At 34.5% G+C, this 21,964-nt stretch overlaps 1 protein-coding gene across 1 annotated transcript in view; it reads left to right on the top strand.

Moving 5' to 3' along the window:
- The window catches only part of TMX3 (thioredoxin related transmembrane protein 3), a 29,310-nt gene extending 7,894 nt beyond the window's left edge, over positions 1–21,416 (top strand). Inside the window, exons 5-16 of the mRNA XM_082046028.1 lie at positions 936–981; positions 2,079–2,159; positions 3,546–3,645; positions 3,897–3,974; positions 5,679–5,745; positions 8,327–8,425; positions 10,417–10,474; positions 11,335–11,388; positions 11,888–11,944; positions 14,993–15,122; positions 17,339–17,407; positions 18,486–21,416. Coding sequence (XP_081902154.1) covers positions 936–981; positions 2,079–2,159; positions 3,546–3,645; positions 3,897–3,974; positions 5,679–5,745; positions 8,327–8,425; positions 10,417–10,474; positions 11,335–11,388; positions 11,888–11,944; positions 14,993–15,122; positions 17,339–17,407; positions 18,486–18,752 — 1,106 coding nt within the window. The 3' untranslated portion in view covers positions 18,753–21,416. The remainder of the gene's footprint in view (positions 1–935; positions 982–2,078; positions 2,160–3,545; positions 3,646–3,896; positions 3,975–5,678; positions 5,746–8,326; positions 8,426–10,416; positions 10,475–11,334; positions 11,389–11,887; positions 11,945–14,992; positions 15,123–17,338; positions 17,408–18,485) is intronic.
- The last annotated feature ends 548 nt before the right edge of the window (positions 21,417–21,964 follow it).

The following is a 21,964-nucleotide window of genomic DNA, read 5'->3' as shown; positions in this document are numbered from 1 at the left end:
ATCACCATTTCCAAACTGTTATTCGGAGCCCTGCACACAAGTCCTCACACATCTGCTGCTCTGCCTTGTAGTTGGTAGCTTCCAAATGTTTATGTTAAAAGTATTGCATCTGGGTGCATTTGAAGGGAATTGCACAAGCATAGTCAGAATTTTAGACTTACTGTTGCCTTTTTAGAAGAGTACTTAATTTAACTTTTGGAAAATGCTAAATTGGCTGGAAAGTGTAGTTTAAGGTGGCAATTGTTATGTTCACAACTGGAAGGGCAGTTGGAAATTGTACTCTAGTTGATGGGAACAAGGTTTTAAACAAACGTGATGTGGGGGGGGAAGTTTGCAATTGTCTTTTTTACCAGTTTAGTAAGCAGCAGTTAAGTAACTGATAGCTTAGAAAGTGTCTATTTCTGGTGAAGGTGATGACTGTAGACATTTACCTCTGCAGAATATGCTTCAAAAACTGACTTTTTTGTAAATACTACATTGTGATACTGCATTTTTGTTGTTACACATTACTGTAGCACAAGAAGTTTAATTGTCTTTTATATTTTTTTTAAGCAATAGTATTTGCGACTCTACATCCATGATGCTTAATTCTCGCCTCTGGTATTTCCAGCCAATTGTATGTGCATATTAAATGCATTTTACCCTTTGGTGAAAACTGACCAAGCATGTCTATTTATGTCTAATCCCATTTGACTTGTGTCAAATGAATTGAGAGCCTATGCTGGGACTTTACAATATCCCAGAAAGAGGTCAAAAATTTAATGATGTAGCTTCATAACAGCAACTTCGTTAAAGCAAGTAAAATAAATCATATTGAACTAAGTGGTAGGTTGTTTATTTATTTGGTGTGATCTGAATAGTAAACTATGTTTAAAGATTAAGGTAGGAGAGCGAAAATGTCTTGGTTCACTTTGGCATTAACACATTTCTTTCAGGTATTGCATCTGAATTTGGAGTGCGAGGCTATCCAACAATTAAGCTGTAAGTTGATGCTTCCCATTGAATTTCTAACAGTTACCTGACCTACCACTGATTTCATGACGGTAAAAAAAATTAGTGCTCTCCACTTAAAAAACCTGAACCAAAAAACAAACCACAAAAAATCAAACAGAAATACTCCACCTTCTGATTTTGACATTATATTTGATTTCTACTGAACTGTTTTGCATTGAAATTCAGTAATATCAAGGTTCTTGTTTAGAAATTGAACTCTTAAAGACAGGTTAGCAAGTTCGGAATTCATTTAACTGCTCTTTTCTGTGCAACTTTGTAAAAGTGTGCATATATAAATACATACTTCACATTATTGCATTATTATTACTAAAACGAATTTCATGTACCAATTGACTGGACAGTTTAAGTGGGATTCAGTCAGTAGTTGTGTGCCTGAGTCGTCTTGTTAACTTTTCTGAGTTGCTGATTGCATTTTCTTACTTTTAATTCCATTCTATTCACTGCACCTGAAAATCTTATGTAAATGACAGTGGTGGTTCCTATATAGGGTGAAGTGTGAGAGCATTTATTTGACTAGAGAAGTATATGTAGATGATTTTTTTTTTAATTTAATTAAAAAAAACCCACAACACAACAGTGGAGGACAACATATATAGAAAAATGCCAGTCCATAATAGAATACATAGTAGACATAGTAATTTTGAGTATTTTTTACTATGAAGGTATGGGGTTTGGTAGCAGGTTATTGTTTAAGCAAATAGTATTCATAATACATAATAAATGTTGTCAAATCAGTTTTCTCATAAAGGCAGCAGAGATGTTTAACATATTAATCTTCAAGAGTTAAAAACTTTATTGGCATATAGAGGCATAGAAAATATGGTCTGTGATTGGTTTTTTTCTGTGAGTTTCCTAAACCTATATGAATTCAACTAAACCTGTTAAAAATAGTAAAACTTACTTGAATATTCTTATAATCCCTAAGCAGTATAAATGCTGAATATGTAGGGTTTTTTGCATGGTGATAAGGTGCTAAAAAGTGACTGTAATAAACATGTAAAGATTGAGATATAGTTTAGTTGATTTAAGTTCTGTTCTTTTTTTCCTCTTTCCTGTTTATCTAGCTTAAAGGGTGACTTGGCATACAACTATAGAGGACCTAGAACTAAAGATGATATAATTGAATTTGCTAATAGAGTAGCAGGGTAAGTATACTTTTCTGTGAGACTCGTTCTGGTGACTTAAACTTTTGTAGGATTTTGAGGTGGGCCAAAATTTAAATCTATTTTAAAAAGAACAAGATATTGACATGAAGTTAATAACTATATGTACTATACATGTGATTGCATGTGAAACTGGAGGTGAGTGGAATGGAGAAGGTACGTAGAGAGTGGCCAGTCACAATCCATTCTTTACAGTGCAAGAACTTGGGGCTTTTCAAAGTAGTGGAAACTCTGAGCAGATGAAACTCATGGAAGTGGGAAACAAGAATACTGACCTAAATGTTGTCTGATATAGACATCATTACCAAGGCAGAATCTGTTTAATACTCGAAAGTTATCCTAAAAATGTCAGTTTGATATATGCATCTGAAAGGTTCTGGGAATTGGCAACATAATGAAATTGCTTTTACAGAATTGTTCATAACAGTTTCTGTTGGCTTTTTTTTTTCTTCCCTACGGTGACGCGTTACCTCAAAATGTTATAGAGAGTAATCTTTGGGGAGAAAAAAGGATCATATTTCTTTCCTTCATTCTTAGATATAATTAAGAAGCATTAATCTAGGTACATAATATTAATTATTGTTCAGAATTCTGTGGTTTAGGAATTTCAATGGTCTCTGTTAATTTACCAGAATTTTGTAAGATTGTCTATTTCTAAGCACACGTTTTCTATCTGCTCTGCTTACATTCAGAATTTATCTCTCAAATGGTTGAGACTTTATTGTGGCCGGAGAGATATTGTGGCCTTTCGCTATATGAAGAGGGCTTATAAAAAAGACGGAGAGAGACGTTTTGTCAGGGCCTGTAATGTCAGGATAAGGGGCAATGGTTTTAAACCAAAAGAGTAGAATCACATTGGTTATAAGGAAGAGATTTTTTGATAGTAAGGGTGGTGAAACACTGGAATAGGTTGCCCACAGAAGTTGTGGATGCACCATGCCTGGAAACGTCCATGGCTAGGTTGGATTGGGCTTTGAGTAACCTGATCTAGTGGCATGGGGGGTTGATGAGCTTTAAGGTCCCTTCTAATGCAATGCAATCTGTAATCCAGTAAATGGTATGTGTCTTTACATCATAGCAGCATTTTGTACTAAGGTATTAATTTCAAGTGTTCTATTAGAGGAACATAAGTTTACCTGAGGGGGATTTTTAGTAGTTTTGCTTTTAGTTGAAGCTGAAATAAATTGAAAAATTAAATAAATTTGCATTGGGGAATTTAGGTTTAAAACAAACAACCAAAAAAACCCTGTATGTCATTTTCTTGGGGATTTTTATTTGTTTGAGTTTTGCTGCTTGTAGGAACTGAGATTTTTCTTTTTCTTTCTTTTTCTTTTTTTTTTTTTTTTTTTTTTTTCTCCTTTCTCCCAGACCTCTTATCAGGCCACTTCCTAGCCAGCATATGTTCGAGCATGTGCAAAAGAGGCATCGTGTACTTTTTGTGTATGTTGGTGGTGAATCTCCTTTAAAGGTTTGAAGCTTGATTAAATAAAGTTACTTCTTTCAGCTATTCATGGACATAGTTTAAAGTATCTTCTATAAAGTCCAAAGACTCAAATGCATGCTTGTGATAAATTCTCATCTTTTAGTTTATTAAAGTGTTTTTACAATCTTGTGTCATAGCCATATTTTCTAACTACTCCTTGAAGATATGTCACAAAACTTTCATTTGAAGCATACTAAAAGTTCAGAAATTAAAAACCATTGTTTTTATTTTTGCAGGAAAAATACATTGAAGTTGCTTCAGAACTAATAGTTTATACATACTTTTTTTCTGCCTCAGAAGATGTGCTGCCTGAGGTAAGCTGTTTCAGTTCTGACTATGTCCTCAGAAATTGTATAGTTCTCCTATATACAATTTCGCTGCTTTGATGGCACAGAGGTGGCTTCTTACAATGTATTTGGCTTTGATGATTTTTCAAACTGATTACACTCAAACATTTAATTTTTGAGTCTGGTGAAAGAGTACAAACTAAGTTTAAGCCTGTCATTGCTTTGTATTGGCCAAATTACTTGTTCAGCCATGTAAATAAAATTAAACAGAAGATATGCAGAACTCAATGTGGACCTGCTCAAGAAGGTAGATACTTTGATTTTTAGCCAATTAAGACCTCTTGTTGCTCCTTACAGCCATTTCACCAGCTACTTTTGTATTTAGTTTGGGGGTCCGTGGCATGGAGTACCACTGGTACCCTAATAATCAGAGAAATGAAAAGGTAAGTTATTTTCATCTGGTGCAACACAGCTGATGAAAACATTAGTCTGCTCAGGGATCAACTGATCCAGTCTCCTGTCTGCAGAATTCTCATGTGTCTCTTTGGAGAATTCTGTAACAAGGAAATAATTTACAGTTAGTCACAACAGTGGAAAAAATTGCTACTACTGTTGTTAGTCTAAGCATTGTGCCTTATGTGTTGAAACAAAATCAAGAGGCTTTTTAATTTCTTGTTATCTCCAAGTGGGACCTACATCTACTCCAAGCCTGACAATGCATGACTTTGAAATTAGTTTGGGATTAGCAAACTGAGAACTAGCACCATTTATTTCTTTTTAGTCACTCGCATTTTCCAATATTTTATCTCTTTATAAATAGTATATTGTTACATTTCCAGTAGCCTGGTATCGAAAACTATCTCAATTTGAATATTGCTATTTGCATGTCAGCCCTATCTAAGCAAAAGAAGTACTGTTCACTCGTGCAGTGGAAAGAATGTAAAAGGCTGGAACTCTCTGAAATTCTGTGGTCACAGTGATTGATGTAAGCAGTGAGCTGTTTTCCCCACCAAACATAATTTCTCACAAATGTGTTGTAAACTGAAGTAATTATGGTATGCAATAATCTCTGGAGAGAAGCAAAAATGTTATTAAATCACTGGTTGCTAGTTATAATGAGCTTTTGCATGACACTATTCACTGTTGGGCTTTGTTTTGTCACGTTAGGTGGTGGTGTTCCAAGCTTCGGGCATCTTTTGCTAGCAGTAAGCTGTACGTAGGCTGATTGACCCTTTAAAGGTGCTAAACTATGTTTTGGGCAAATAAGTGAATAAAATACCATCTAGAATTACCTTTGTCTTACTCTTTCATATGAGCTGTTACATTATAAACCTACTGCCGTTACATTATAAACCCATTGCTTTTACATTTATTTCCAAGAAGGATAATGCAGAATGGCCTGTCATTTGGAAAAGCACTCATGATGCTGTTTCTCAAACATACTGGTAAATTAGACAATTCAGCCAACATCATCATGAGAACAAAGCTCATGATACAGTCCTTGGTTCCTTTACACTCTAAGAGCTACATCTCAAAAATGTTTTTGTTGTGTTACTTTTTCACATGCAGAATTTGATAAACCTATTTTAGTAAGAGTAGACAGGAAACATTTAAATGTACTTTGAGATTTTCCCCATGGACTAGGTTTCCACACTTTAAGATTTTGTTTGTTTGTTTGTTTAAAAATCTTTCAATCTTCCACGGATTAATTGAAAACCACCTCTCTTTCAGTATGTGACATTACCTGAATTGCCTGCTGTTGTGGTCTTCAAAGATGGAACTTACTTTGTTTATGATGGTAAGTAAAAGTGCACTGTACCTTAGGGCAAGATATTTAACGTACATATAGAGAAAGTGAAATAGTTGAAATTGTTTTGAAGGTTATGTTGAGGTGCTGGGAAATTCCCCAGTTTTATGATAAATAACAGCTCCTTCATGAAGAAGAGAAAAACTGACTAGTTCTTGTGGAACAAAATTCATTTGAGAGGGAATTAGTTTTAGCAAATACTGAAGTAGAAGTGATGACATTTGCTCTGTGCTGTTAGTAAGATGTAGCTTCTAATATTATTGCTTTGCTGTCATTAATGCACTTAGAAAAGTTATCTCCTCACTTACTGTCCAAAATATATGCAAAATAGAAGAAAACTCTTACTGAAGCAGAATCACACATAAGATGAATTTCCAGTTCCAAACAGTTAACCAGATTTTTCTCTAAGTGCTCTTTTGGACAGTCTTATCTCTCTCTGTCTTAAGCGTAACGTGATTTTTTTTTTCAGATGCATACTCTACTCAGAGATTACTTGTAAGAGTCCAGTTTGAGCTTTTTGTGCCTTGGCAAGTGTGCTTTGGCTTTTTGGCCTCTTAGTACAGCAAGTTTTCCTTCAAAAATTGTAAAGGAAGTAGAAGCTGATTTTGCTTTTATTCCAGATATTGAAGTTTGGAGGGCCTTCACTGATAGCTTTGAGCACATTTGTGTTACTTGGATATTGGTAGTGGGAAAGGATCAGACAGCATTAACCTCTCTCCATATAACTGACAGAGTGTACTGTGCATACATAGAATGGTTGACCATTTAGTCTGTTTTTTCCTTCTTGCCTGTGTCCCTCACAAAAAGAGGTTAAGAAGACGTGGACTGTTGTCACTGGAGCAGTTGATAAACAATTCTAGGCTGGATAAACTCCTGTGACTGGCTTGTTCAGTGTATAGACTGTCCACCTGAGACTGGTGGTGTTTAACACCACCACTGCAGCAGTACACCTACCATTTATATTAAAAAATATATATCCATATATATAAAAAGTGTATATCTGTATGTATGGATATCCATATATAAGTGCAGCATTATACAGTACCATAAAACCAATGCTTTCTAGTCTGTAAGAGGCATGCACACACATGCAGTTAAATTGCATCTCATGGGTTGGCTTGGAGGTACATTGCTTCTTTACAAATACATCTACTCTTGATTTAGATTGTTTTAAATGCAAGTTTTTACTTTAAGTTGAAAGCGCATCACTCAGATTATTCCGCTGTTTTAATTTCTGAGGATCAGTAGTACCACAGCGAAATATTCCAGATGGGCTGTCAAGAATATTCTTTGTGATTTCATAAAATGGTTGTACTGGTCTTCCTCTTAAGTCTGTTGCCTTACCAATCATCTTACAGAGCAAAAGTCACTCTACAACCCTTTTGATTTGCTTTTTTTTTTTTTTTTTTTTTTTTTTTTTTTTTTTTGTAATGGGCCTGGAGGATGAAACAAAAGAGAAACACTTCTGAATTGCTTTTTGCTGTGTGACCCACTTGCTTTTTCCACACCTTTCAACACAAACACAAAACTAGCAACAATGTAGACTTCTAAATTACTTTGCAAAAATTTTACTCTTCTATAATGTACTAGCAACATTGTAAATCAGGTTAGGAAGATGCAGTATGAGTCACTGGGTAAGGTTATATGTGCAACTATTATGATTATGCAGAAATTTGAAGAGCTCGCTATAAGAAAAAGGTTGAACAAAATCCATTTCAATACTCTGGCCTTTTCTGGCATTTTTTTTTCTTTCCACATAGTAAGGGAATGGGATACAGATCTATAGTAAGCTTTATGCTTGGAACTGCTTGCTACATTCTCGTGACAATTGTTATCCTGAAGCTATTGATAATTCACTCTATACAATAGGATTTAACACAAATTATTTAATATTCATTTATATGTGTGTGTATATATATGCATCATATATATGTTTATATATGTTATTCTTTTTTGCTTGTGTTTAAGATATAGTATTGCTGGTATGTGTCAGAATTTGATTCTTTACAGATCTAGCATCTGAACCTTTCTTTCAGTATGACTGATTTTGAATCATGTAAATATTTGTTTATTTACGTTCACAATGCTGTTAGTGCATCTACTTTTTCTTGATTTCTTTCTATTTCATTTAAGGACTCTCACAAATACTGCTTGTTTTATTTTTGTATCTCTTGACTTTGTTTTAGACTTGAATGTGTTCCGCCAGCACCGCCACCCCCAAACAGGGACCGAAACTGTTCCTTTCTGCACTGGGTCACAGTTATCTTCTAGAATAGTATTATTAATCCTTGCTTTAGGAACAAATAATAATCAGTTCAACTTTTCATACTTTACTATGATACGCTTACTTTTTGTTCAACATTTGAAAATAGCTTTAGAAGGTTTAAGACTGAAGAGAAGTGTTCAGAAATCTGTGAGATCTTGTCAAACAACAATAAAAGGAAAATAGGGAAAAAATAGTATTTGTCTCTGTAATACTGAAATAAATAAATCTGATTACCTACCTTACCAAATGAAAAAAGATATTTTAATGCATGATGTGTGCTTAATTTTCAGCATTTTTTTTTCCCAGAGTATGAAGATGGTGACTTGTCATCCTGGATAAATCGAGAAAGATTTCAAGGTTATCTTAATGTAGATGGCTTCACGCTGTATGAACTTGGAGATACAGGTGAGATGCTGCTGCCACTGAACTCTTTGACATCTTTTGTACTTAACACTAAGAAAAAAGTAAAAAGCACTAAGAATGTGTTTTTTAAAACTCAAAAACAAATTAATCTCAGAGTTAGTGTTGATAGTGCCAATCTTTTTTTGATGTAGATGAGACCTGTTCTATTGACTAGAGGCTTCATCCAAAGCCTGCACTGGTCCTTTCCTCATAACGTGAAAATTAGGATGTCTAATCCTGTATTAGTCACAAAAAATTAGTAGGACTTTTATTTTAAGAGCAGCTTAAATTTTGCATAAATTATACATTCGCTCTTGGAACACTTAGAAGGAATTTTGTGGCTGGATTTAGAAGTATCAAATCTGGATGTGTTTAGATATATCTTACATCTGATGGATTCAGGTATCTTTAAAGGTGATAAAGTAGGTAAGGAAAGGAGGAGAGCATGTGCCAAAGTGGACCTGTCCTGCAATACTTTGGCTTTTCTCTACTAAAATTTTTTGCAAGCCAAATGAAAACTTTGCAGCCAGGTGACTTCTGGAATAGACAAATGACTTGTACTGCTCTTAATGTATATGTGCTCTGAAGTAGAAGAAGAAATTCTCTTAAGTGTTGATTTTTCTGGGCCAGGATACCTTATAATCTACATTCCCTTTCAAAAAAAGTGAAGTTTATATTTAAATAACATTGAGTTGTTTCAAGTTTTAAAGATTATGAAACATCTAGTTTCTTGCATGTTTGTGAAACTAATATTGTTACACCTACATTTTAAAAGGTAATTTACAGACGTGCTGTTACAAATTGTTTGAATGTAGCATATTTCTTTGTTACATTTTTGTCTAACAATTCCTCAAGTTACCAAGAAGCCATCATTTGCTTTATGTATAAATGCAAAGTACCCGGAATTTATCTCCATCTTCTTTTTTGGTCTGAAAAGTAGTTGTCTCATAGTGTATTCACTAACTAGTGTCTTGGGCTGTGGAAAGAAGTGGGAAAAGTGAGGAATGTGGTATGGCAGAAGCTATTACTGTTTCACAAGAAAGCCTGGGAATGAGTCATTGTACTTGCTCTCAAAACTCCTCAGTATTACTTTAACAAGAGTGAGTTTCTTTTTCTGAGGGGAATGTTTTCTGCAGCGTGATGATAGGTAGGAATTGAGCAATAGATTGGCCTGGTGAGGATGGTTTTTGAGTGAATCACAGCATCTAGAGAGACTTAACAAACCCTTCTTCTGTGCTCTAGAGGCTTTAGTTAATCCTGTTGATGACTATACTCTTAACAGCTCTGGCTCCCTGTCAGAAACTGCTTGATCTGAAGAACGTTTGGCCAGCTTTTTAAACATATTTTGATCTTATTCACCCTAGGAGGCTGTGTGTTTTGTTTTGTTTTGTTTTGTTTCTTTTAATCAGAAATCACAAAAGTGAATCCAGAAAAGATCAGTATATTCTGGTATTTGGTCTTTAAGCTCATCTGACAGAAATCTATGAACTAAGGTTTTTTTCTTTTTTTTTTTGATATAATGAATTCTGGGCTCCATGTTGTTTTTTTTTTTTCTATAAGGACAATTCTCAACATTTTCAATAGTATGAAAAAAGTCAGCACTGAATCCATACTACAGTGATTCAATCAGTTAGAATCAGCTTGTAATTGCAATTATATAATAAAGTTTTTTCACAGCCTCTTATTTCGGTATATGGAAATACACAGCTTAAGAAGGGAATTAATTTTTATCGGTGTTTTTTCCCTTTTCAACTTCTTTCTTTAGATAGGCTTTTCATAGAATGCTAGTGCTGTGGCTTCAAGCCACATCTTAATTTATTTACAGTAGCTTTAAGAAAACCGCAGTTTAATCAGATAGAAGAGGCTGTTTGGCATTGAAGTGGCTTTATACCTCAAGCTAATTCCTGTCCCTGGTCTTCTAGGTTGCAGTATTTTCCATCTAAGAATGAGTGTTTCATTTTAAATGTTTTCAAGTATTTTATTCCTTATTTTAGGAAAACTTGTGGCTATTGCAGTCATTGATGATAAAAACTCTTCAGTGGAACATACCAGGTACAAAATTTAGTATTGGTGACACTATGGGAGAAATGTGCTGGTATGACATAGAGAACTTTGGGAGTTTCTTAAATATTCAGAAATGCTAGGTTACAGTGATGGTTACATTGCATATGTTCTCTAATTTACGACTTCAGCCTACTGAACTTGATTTATGGCTCTGTTGAAGCACATGTGTGTTTGATGAGATGATGGGAGTTCCTGTATCACTCTTCTGCTGCTTGCAATGAGACGACAGGAGCCAACAGTGATTGCATAGCTTTTTAAAGCTGTTGTGTCACCTTTTAAACATAGATGAAAGTACTTGAGGTCAAATGACTTTGAGATGAACTTAGTAAGTTTAAACAAATGACTGTTCTTCAGGTCAGTTACATTAAAAATGAATTTACTAATGCTTGTATCTTAGTTGTCTGTGGAACATGTACTAAGAAGAGACGTTTTCAGTTGGGTTGGGGTTTACTGAAGAGACTGAGAGGAACAAGACCTTCCCCTTCTCTTTCTGATTGCATGCATAATTAGACTAAGAAAATACTGTTCAAATACTGTGTATAGTATTTTCCCAGACCTCTTTGAGTTTTCTTCAGAGGCACAGTACTGCATATTCAGAAGGCAGCAGGTGGAGTGAAGCAGCCTGACTGTCTGTGTTTCTCTCATGTTGAGTTGATGTGGTAGATAGCCTTTCAACCCTCAGAAACCAAGCAAGATGAACAAGGTGCTTTTTGTTAATGGAATAGGGAATCCTTGTTGCTGATGCAGTACTATTTGCTGCTTACTGGGGGAGGTCTCTGCATTTATTGTTTTGTATTTTAACAGAATATATCCTGGATTATCAATGTCACTTTTTTTTTCCCTTGCAGACTAAAATCTATTATTCAGGAAGTTGCTAGAGATTATCGGGATCACTTTCACAGGTAGACACACATGGTACAACAATATCTTAAATGAACTTCTGCATTAACCTTTCTAGGACAGCAGTCTTTCTTTTTTTTTTTCCTACATGAAAAATGTTGTAGTGTCTGCTTCTGTATTCATATACTCATAGGACCAATCCATTAACTGAGTATGTTTTGGGAGGCTGACTGTCTTGTAGAACACTGATTTTTATTTTTATTTTTATTTTTATTTTTATTTTTATTTTTATTTTTATTTTTATTTTTATTTTTATTTTTATTTTTATTTTTATTCTCTTCCTCTCTTCCTCTCTTCCTCTCTTCCTCTCTTCCTCTCTTCCTCTCTTCCTCTCTTCCTCTCTTCCTCTCTTCCTCTCTTCCTCTCTTCCTCTCAAATTATATTGCTCAGTGTGTGCTCTCATCTTCAGTTATAGAAAATGTGTTTATGGAAGAACTTTTCCTGAAACCCATTATTCTGTTTTCTTTTGCATCATTCTGCTTTTCACTGCTTCTCTTACAGAGATTTCCAGTTTGGCCATATGGATGGAAATGATTACATTAATAGTTTACTAATGGAGTAAGTAAATTCTTACATTAATATTCTTTCTTTCATTGTATTTGTTGCTAAGTTTATTTAATTGAAAACAGAATTCTGAAGAATTCAGCATGTAACACAGTATCAGTTGCTTGTTAAATTAAACTGCATAATTTAATGTCAGAAAGCTTGGCTTACTGATGATGCTAACTGACAAAACTTATATTTTAGGTCTACTTGGTTAAATTAATTACCCTGTTAGAACTGTAGGGTTTTTTTCCTTCATTTAATTTACAGGGCACTAGACAAAAGTTATGTCAATTTGTAACAGGAAATGTATGTAATGGTTATGTATTATCTATGTTTTTTATATCTGGAAAGGCACATTTCATTCTTGATGCACTTTTAAGACAGCTGCATAGAAATATGCTTCTGCAGAGAAGTATAAAATGCATGGAAGATGCTGTCTGCACTTGATATGTACATAGTACATTTTGTAATGTTTAAGTAGATGCTTGACATTTGCCCTTATTATGTTTCTTATTTAAAAATGCATAATTAGAGAGTTAAGTTTCTTGTTATTTACAGTTGATTACTTGTTCTCTGGCCTCTTGAGTGAAAAAAAGGAAAAACGGGTCAATATGCTAGTTCTGTGAGTTTTCCAAGCTCCTTTTGTGGGGATCAAAGCATGAACAAAGCACATGTTTGTACCCCTCAAGTTTCTAGGACCTTTTGGGGATTCAGGAGGCACAAGGTCTGTGTTTCTGTGAAATGTCTGTAGATTAACACCCAAATACAATTAATTTAAGAAAAGCTTTCTCTCAGTTCCAGTTAAGTGATGTGATTGATCTTGTCTTTGTAGTTCCGAAAAGTAAGACCTTCCTCACTTCCTTAGTTGCTTCTGTGCAGGCTCTTATGTCTGACTGACTGCTGAGCTGTTTCAACCTGTTTGTGTGGCAGAAAAGTGTTTGCTTTTTTCACCAGGCGAGTAGGGGAGTTATTTTGCTGATGCAGCAAAACTCTTTAATGTCTTCCCATGTATTCTGCTGAGTAACAGAACTGATGTGCAAAGAAGCAGGGTAAGGAGATGAGGTCCCTGGGAGGAAGAAGACAGAAAGAACTGCCACTTAGAGCAGTACTGATCTGTTCAGCTGGATTGTTTAACTTAATCTGCAAAATGCCTGATTTTATAATTTGTAGTATATGAGAAGTTGCTGTTAAAGTACTTACAGACTTTTGTTTTCTGAACAGTGTGTACACATTTCCAGCGTAAGTGGAAAGCGGCAAAAGAATGTAGCAAAATGTGTTCAGTGTTTTAAGTAGCTTCCCTTCACGTGGCTACTTGGGTAATTTAAAACCTTATTGCAAGTGCTTCACTTTTCCTGTAGGTGGCAGCAAGTGGAAATAGAAAAAGCCTCCTGAATAGTGAGAACTCTGTAGCAGAACACTTTTCTGCTGTGCCAGGTGCACATAGGAACAAATTCTGTTTCTTCACGAAGGACAAAATATTGTATGATTTGTGGGGACAGAAGTAGTAGTCCTCGATAGAGGTACACTTATGAACTTGACTTTAACTCCATTAGTAGACATTATAATTTATCTGTCTCTTCAGCACTGGATGAACATGCTTTTGCTGGATTAAAAATACTGTTGTTAAAACCATGCACAAAAGAAGAAAACAGCCTTATGTATTTTACTGAATGCAAAGATACATCTTTGTGTAAGCTAAGGCAAATAGCATCATTGAAATGTCAACCGTAGATGTATATTGAGTATTACTTCCACAGCTCTTGGAAGAAAGATATTAAACATGTTTTTATGAATCTCTGTATAGTGTATGAAGTTTGTATATGGAGTTAATTGTTCAACTGTGCTACAGCCAACTCCAACAACCTCAGTTACCAGACTGTTAAATGACATAGAAGCACCTTTTTTTTTTTTTCCTTTTCTTTTTTTGGGGTGGGGAATTGGGAGGCGTATCTTTTCTGTATTCAAGTAATAAAACTTGTTCTGTTTTGTCTGGGATGAGGTATTTTGGCAGAGGTTGATAACTTGTTACCAGGCTCTTGCAAGAACACCTGGCTTGGTTTGGTTGCCTCCTACTTATATTTCGTATGTTTTCTTAGTAAATAGAGATTAAAAATGTAAAAATGGGAAAAAATGTATTTAGAGAATCTTATGTTACAGGTTGTCACTGTTTACAAAGTTTTGTTGTTTGTTTGTAAAGTTTCTTTGAAAGGATGAAATTTTGTTATCTCTAGTTGGCCTTACATTTTCTGCGGTGTTACTATACTTTCAACTTGATTACTAGGAATGTGATATTTCTCATCTTACTTATTTAATGCATTTTGAATCTTTCTTTTTGAACAATGTACTTGTGCAGTATTACATTTTCCTAAACATGATCTAATTTTGAATTTATGGCTTCTTTGAACATTAGATTATACTAATTTATCTCCAGAGATAATTTCTAACCTTTTTTTTTTCCCTATTCTTTCTGTCTAATTCTGTGATATTAAACAATGCTTATGCAGGTGAAGGTCACCTGCTGAGTAAGAATTGTTTAAAAACTCTGTAGCTCATCTGCCATATCTAAAAGAGATGTATAAAAGCTTTGGTTGGTATGGCTTATTCTTTTGACTCAACAAGTAGGGGTTGATTGATAGAGCTAATCAGTTGGACAATGGCTTTATGGATCTGAATTTTTGGAGTTATACTTCAGCCATTTTGCACTGAAACACTTAATGTGTTGTGCTAATAGTGTATTTCAAAAACACAGCTGCTATTTGTGATCTCTTACTAATTGGCAAGTTGTAAGGCACCTGATTTGCAGTCACTATGGGTATGTAGAATTCAATAAGCCTCAATAGTGTCACTGACACAGATGTGAAGGAAAAAATATTAATGAGAAACATGTTTGTATAATTCAGGTGGTTGTCTTTCCCCTTCCCTCTTGCCTTTAAGGAACTGCTATAAGGAACATACAGGAAGATTAATTATACCCTTTTAAATGATAGAGTAATTATTTGAATTGTAGTATTTTATTCAGAAGTTCTTTAAATGTATAAACAATCTGTTTTATTTTTCCAGTGATGTGACAATCCCTACTATTGTGGTTCTGAATACCTCAAATCAGCAGTATTTTCTACCAGATAGACACATTGAGAACACAGAAGACATGGTTCAGTTTATTAACAATATTTTGGATGGTACAGCTGAAGTAAGTCTTCATTGTGACTTGGAATATGTTGGTTGGTGTAAGTAAGGAAAAAATTTCGTCACTCTGATATGCCATGTGTTTTTAGCTTCCTGTCCTGTCTTTCTTTTTTGGGGTACTGTCAGTGAATATGTGATTCTGAATTCTTGAGGTATGCTGTGGCTGACTGTTCTGACTGTAGAACCTCTTGTAGAAAGCAAGCTTTTTTTTGCTTTTTTTTCTTTTGTGTTTATAGCATGATGTTAGCTGACTTCTCTTGATATTCCTTTTACTGGTAAATTTAGAGCTTTTTATTAATCTCCTGGTGTGCTTTAAATGGGTTAATTTAAAATTTTCTTTTTAGTGCACAATTCAATTCTACCTTTTCTTTTGGTCAGTAAACTAATAAATCCAATAGCTTGATGAATGATAGATACACATTCAAAAATCAGTGGTATACTTGCTTTGCATCTTAGAGAGACACAAGCTCACGCCTCTGCACTCTGAAACTAAAAATGAGCTGTCTTTTGTGAAAACAACAAAATTAATAAATCCCTCTGGAATTGATGGCTTGAACATTTTTTTTTAATGTTGGCAAAACAAACTCAGGTTTGCTTATTCCCTCAGTGTACTGTAAGTTGGCCAGAAGGCTATGTTGTGTGGATGAGGAAAGAGATCATGGATTAGAGGTTTCATTTGTGTTTATGGAGCAAGAAGGCTTTTCCACAAGGAGGGGTATTGCTAAGAAATCATTTGACTGCCTCCTGGGAGAAACCTGTGTTGGTTTAAGCCCTGTTTCACTGTACTTTGCTTACTGTGTTAGCTGAATCCCACTTCATGTTATGCTGACAGTTTTGGGTCATCGGGTGGTAATGGCAAGTAATATGCTGTAGGTTGTTTCAGTCATATGGAGTACTTTAGTTTATTTAATCTGACAAATTGATGTAGCAACATGATATAGGTGGATTTGTTTGCTGTTCTTGACTTTACTGGCCATGCTTCCAGTTGCAAGGTGAGGGACATTCCTAGAACTTACTTGGTAGTTATTTGTTTTTAATTTCTCACCTTTTAAATGCTTTATTAGTTACACTGAATTCTGTTATCAAGAACTATTTGACTCTGTTTAAATATATCCTTTGGGTTGAAACAGCAATTGAAAATGGTTTCTGTCTGTTTTTTAACTTTGAGGACATTCTTTTGGGATGCCTTATGTTTTTTGCTATAGTGTCACTTAGATTTTTTTTTTTTTTTTTACTTTTTGTTTGCACTATTTCAGCAAAAATGATTAAAGGTCTGTCTAAATTCACATCTCTATATAAGAGTGCTAATATAAGACAATACGAGATGTGACTTCATAAGCTAAATGGTGTCTGTAGACATAAAATGGCTATGTTCAGGCCCAAGAAATTGTGCAGCTGTTGGGGGATGACAATCTTTAAATTATGCTGGTAAACAACTAATAGGATGCAGACTTTCTGAACCACAGTGATATTTCTGAGAAGTATAACATTCCCGCCCTCTCCCTTGGGAAGCGTTGGATTATTCACCTTGACTTTCTTGTTACTTTCTGTAAGGCCCTGTAGGTAGCCTATTTAATCTTTATGGAGTTTTTTGTAATTTGAGGGGTTATGGTCAGTGTCAAGTGCTAATTAGTTGACTTCCAAAATGTAGGTTTTCTTCCCATTTGTTTCTCTGGCAACTCAAGACAGGTAAAAACTGGTCCTGTGCAACAGACAAATTGCCTTTGAATTAATGTGATCATTTTGAAGACTGCTAAATTAGGTAGCAATGTAGGTTTAGTATGTCATTACTTGACACAAGTTTTCTTTATTACACCTTTGTACCTTCTTGTTACTTAGTTCTAACTGCTTCTGTCGTAGTCCAGAAATATATATCTGTCAGATGCAGGAAAGTTTAAAAGATCTCTGCGATTTTATAATTGTTAGATGAAGACAGTTGCTAATTTCTACTAGCGTTCCTCTGTGGTAAGAGAGTGGAGTACAGTCCACTGCTAAAGTTTGCACTGATTGTTTAAAACAATTGTGAGAGTTTTCATGAGTCTACTGAAATGTTTGTCCATGCTGGAGAAGTTGGAGTGTCTGGGCCTCGTAAGATGCAAGAATAATTACTTTTCATTTCCTTCTAAAGGGACTTAAGATTGCAAGGTCTGAAGAATGAACTTTTGGAATCATAACTGAAAAGTGTCAGCAGTTTTGACATGGTTCCATTTGAAATTTCAGGCGCAGGGTGGTGATGGAATTCTGCAACGGATCAAGAGAATAATCTATGATGCCAAGTCTACCGTAGTGGTAAGTTTTATTTTTCATTAAATTAGATGGTACTCGTGTCAATCAAGATGCAAAACTTTTCAGAGGGTTTAGAAATATTTTTGTATAGGTTTGTTTGTATTATATGTCTTGTGTATATATTATAGGTGTATATACATTAGGGTTAAGCCAAATGAACTTCTTGATTAAAGTTTTTAATAGTGCTTTTCGGTGTGCAAATATTCAACATACGTTAGTATCTTCATTTTTCACTCCTTTTCTGTATTAGTCTGGCATGTATTTTAAGGAACAGAACAGGGAGAATTCAAAATCTTTTCCTTGACCCTTTTGACATCCTTTCACTGAGATTGATAGCACTTTCAGATTCTGAGAAATGTTGTGGTTTCAGTCTAATTAGTTGGGGCATAAGGGGATTAAATACTACACTTGGTGTGGTTTTAAAGCAAATACATTTATCATCTTATAGGTTAATTATGCTTAACAGAATTGCGTTGGGAAGATGTACACAAATCCATTTCTTATCCTACACAAGCAAAAAAACTGTGCTGTGTATTTAAATTGAAACTCACACGTTTCTGTATGAGTGGCTTCCAGACTTCAGTGAATGTGCAATTTTTAGCCGTCAGTTTCTGAAACCAAAAGTCCTTCCTCCTCTGCCATTAAACTAGTCTTCAGTAGGAAGCTAATAACAGAATGTTTCTGCAGATCCCTCAATCTCAATCCTATTTCTGAGAATGAGACACAAGGAAGTGATGAAAGTGTTTGCTTCAAAGTGTTAACACTATTAGAACAATTGTTTCTCAAGTATCAATTAACAGAATGTACAGTTGACAGGTCAACATTAGCCATCCCATTGCAACATTGTAATATTTGATGTTCTAAGACTTTTAAAATTAACTTCTAGTAGGAGTGGTTAAAATGAGGACTCTTTCTCCTTTCTGGGCAAAACAAAACAATACAAAGAAAGAAACAAACAAACAAAAAACTAACAAAACAAAACACTTTGGATGTCTCTGAATAGATAAACAGAGTAATAAGTAATGCAGTAATTTGTATATTCACTGAAAGTATTTTTTACCTCAAATTTGTGTTTCAACAGTCTGTATTCAAGAGTTCACCGCTGCTGGGATGCTTTCTCTTTGGCTTGCCCTTGGGGGTCATCAGCATTATGTGCTATGGAATCTGCACAGCAGATACAGATGGAGGGATAGATGAACATGAGGCAGCTAAAAAGGAAAACGGTGATCGGGAGCTCACAGATGAAGGTAGTGAGGAAGAACAAGAGGATGAAAAGAATGGAAAATATACGGAACTTTCAGATGGAGAGCTTAAACAGAAAGACATAATGGAAAAGAAAAAAGACTAACTGTTTAGCAAAATTATTCTCTAGAATTTCCAAATAGACTTATATTTATTGAAGGTAGTCATTTATTGATGATCTTCACGAAAGAGGACCATTTTGTCTGCATTATGGTAGTTTTGACTTGCATGTATTCAAATTTTCTCAGAAATTGACAGGAAAAAAAAATGGATGTTCTCTAGATTGTCTTTAATAGATTGACAAAGACCAATTTAAACTGAAGGAATTTGCAGGTACAATTCTACACCATTTTTTTGAAGAGTTTTGAATTTTCAGAACACCGAGATAATGTTACTTGACCTTATTGTATGTGCTCCTAATATAGTCCAGCTAAACACTCATTCATATAAAATTAAGGCTGAAAACTTAGAATGATTGAGATCTGTAATGTCTTGCAGAGCCTGATAGCTAAAGACAAGTTAGAGGTTTCTGGGAAGTCATGTGTTCTACCTGTTGCACATTATTTTGGAAAAAAGAACCCCAAACTTTTCTATTTTCTTAAGTGAAAAGTGAACTTTTAGGAATTAGAGAACTGTTGTACCATGTAATAATATAATTATTGGCAGTCAGGAATGTTTACTTGATATAAGATGTGGGAGTTATATACTAAAATAAGTCTTTATTAGCGCTTTGGCAGCTAAAAAATGCTGGAAAACTATATTAGAAAACTTTTAGAACATGATTGCCTGTTTAATTTTTTTTTTTTGTATGAATGCTTACACAAACTTATAGTGCAAATGATCTTTAAGTTTTCTGAATCCACACTTCAACTTGATAAAGAAAGACTTAAATGTAAACAGCCTCTGACTATTTTGCATAACCTTCTAATGACAAACTTTTTGAATGGTATAAATTTGTTTTACAGTGTTTAATTCAGATTGTTATATAACTTTGAAGTAGTTGATGTTGATAGTTTTGTTTGAGACTGTTACATGCACTCATTAACTCCCTTCTTCAGAGTAATATTAACATTTGTAGAGATTGGTCAGGATAATGCATTTTGGTTACCTATTTAATCATAAAAGTCAGTTTTAATACAACCCTCCGACTGTGAAAAGGACTAATTTGTGTCCAGGGTTAAAATCTTCCAGGGTAAGCTATAAAACACCCTTTGGCATTGTTGTCATGGAGAGTACCACAGAAACGAAACATTATTCTTCCTCTTAGTATTCATGCTGGGGTTTTGTGGTGTGTTTTTTTTTAATTATTTTTTTTTAAAGGCTATATTACTGTATAATATGGATTATAATGTCCTCCTTATAAGAGAGCTTGATCACTTAAGAAGTTACTATGCTATAGCACTGAATTAAGGAATTTAAATAAAAAACATGGTTTAGCTTAAATAGGCATGTTCCATGTTTGAGTAAACCTGATGATGATATAAATCATAACCAGGGAAAATGAATTGCATCCTTTTTCCTTGTAGGAAAGAAACTTGTTTCTTCTATTTAAGTAGCTTGATAACAGGTGGCTTCGTGTTGCAGCACAGAGTACAGTAAATAAATGCCTGACTTCAAAGATTGTTGTTATCAAATCGTATAAATGATGTCTACGGAGATTAGGAAATTTTTCCAGAAAAGATTCCATGTCTGATTTTGAGTCCAACCTTTTTCCTTTCATGAGGACAGAAAAAAAAAAAAAGAATTCAAAGAATGCTGAGTAGCAGGTGTTTAATACTTTTTTTTTTCCTCTTTGTTTTCTTTTTCCTTCTATGAATTGCCTTTTTTCATTTTTTCTAATTATAGCCAGTTGTAAATAGCGACTTGAGTTTTCTTGCTTTTTATCTTATTTTTTTTCTTTCTTTTTTTTTCCTTTTTTTTTGCGGAATCTTTGGAGTAATAGTTTTAGCATAGATTTGAAGAGTGAGATGCTTAACAATGTGCTTAGAAAAAAATTTTAACGTGGTGTAGAGCTCTTAAGTTGTATTTAAAAAAATCACTTAATGACAAGCCTGTAAATTTCTTTGGACAGAGTCAAAATGTAGGACTATTAAGGCAGTAATGTTTTCTTGATTTGTTTCTTAAGATGTGAAATACAGATCTGTTACATATTTAGTTTTGGCTCAGGCTGGAAACCTGAAACTTTTGACTTAATAAAAGAACTGAAGTGGTCAGTGGAACTCTGTCAAGTATAAGCCTTCATTTTTTTTATTTTTTTGTTTATAATCAGAAGTAGCCAAGTAAGTTACCGAGAAATCTGAGATATGGACCTTAATATGATCAATACTGTGTAAAAAAAACAAGTCGAACTAGGATCCATTAAAACTGACATTTCACTGCTCGAGTTAGAAGGAGAGCATGTGTCTCAGTCACTCCAGAACTGTGATATCAAGCAGATGTGTGCTGAACTATTGAAAATTAAACTTGAAATGTACTGCCATTTTCACCAAATCCTTCTCCCAGCTGTATTCAACAAGACACAGGGAGAAGAAAAGCGTATAAGTCATATACTGGGTGTCAGAAGTGATGTGAAATTAAGGGGTTTGCTGTGGTCATGCAAATAAATCTAGACTGCTATCTGAAGGGGTATCTGGCATTTTATTATTTTCTTCAGTCTCTAAAGGTTTCTTAAAGCAACTTCACTGTAATAACTTTGAATTCACAAAATAACGCTGCTTTTTTAAGTCAAGTGTAAGCCTTTTGTTTTTCTGTAATAAAAACATTTAAAAGAGCTTGTTTCCTTTGCTTACTTTACACTGTTAAGCTTAGATAGTACACATTGTGTGGGAGGCCGTGTCTCCTGGGACAATAATTGCAAGAGTACTTTTGGCCCTGAATAACGCAGTACTGGTAGCTTTTAAAACGTCAAATAAGTTAATCCTGTCTGATTACTTCTCTTTGATATTTTGAAAATATTATCTAGATGTAGGAGTTAATATTTATGTGTCTCTTATTTAGTGAACATCCTAGAAGTATAAAACAAATGCATTTCTGAAAAAAAATATAAAATACCAGTTCATTCCATTAGCACACTCTCAGATTCTTACAAGAGTTTCAGTAGCAGAGGGAAGCCTAAGGGTGACTGTCTTAGTATACATCTCTTCCTGGAAGGGCTTTAATTTGGGTAGCCTTGACACTGGGATGTGCAGAATCTCTTACTGCTTTATTTACTTAGGCTGCTTGAACAGATACTGTCCACACTGTGGTGCTCACTGCTTAAAGGATGGAATGGTGACACTCTGGTAGATCTGATGTGTTGAAGGCAGCACAGATGTGATT

Source organism: Streptopelia decaocto (assembly GCF_964273445.1).
Source record: "Streptopelia decaocto genome assembly, chromosome: 2".
NCBI lineage: Eukaryota > Metazoa > Chordata > Aves > Columbiformes > Columbidae > Streptopelia > Streptopelia decaocto.
This window is presented reverse-complemented; position numbering and strand designations above follow the sequence as displayed.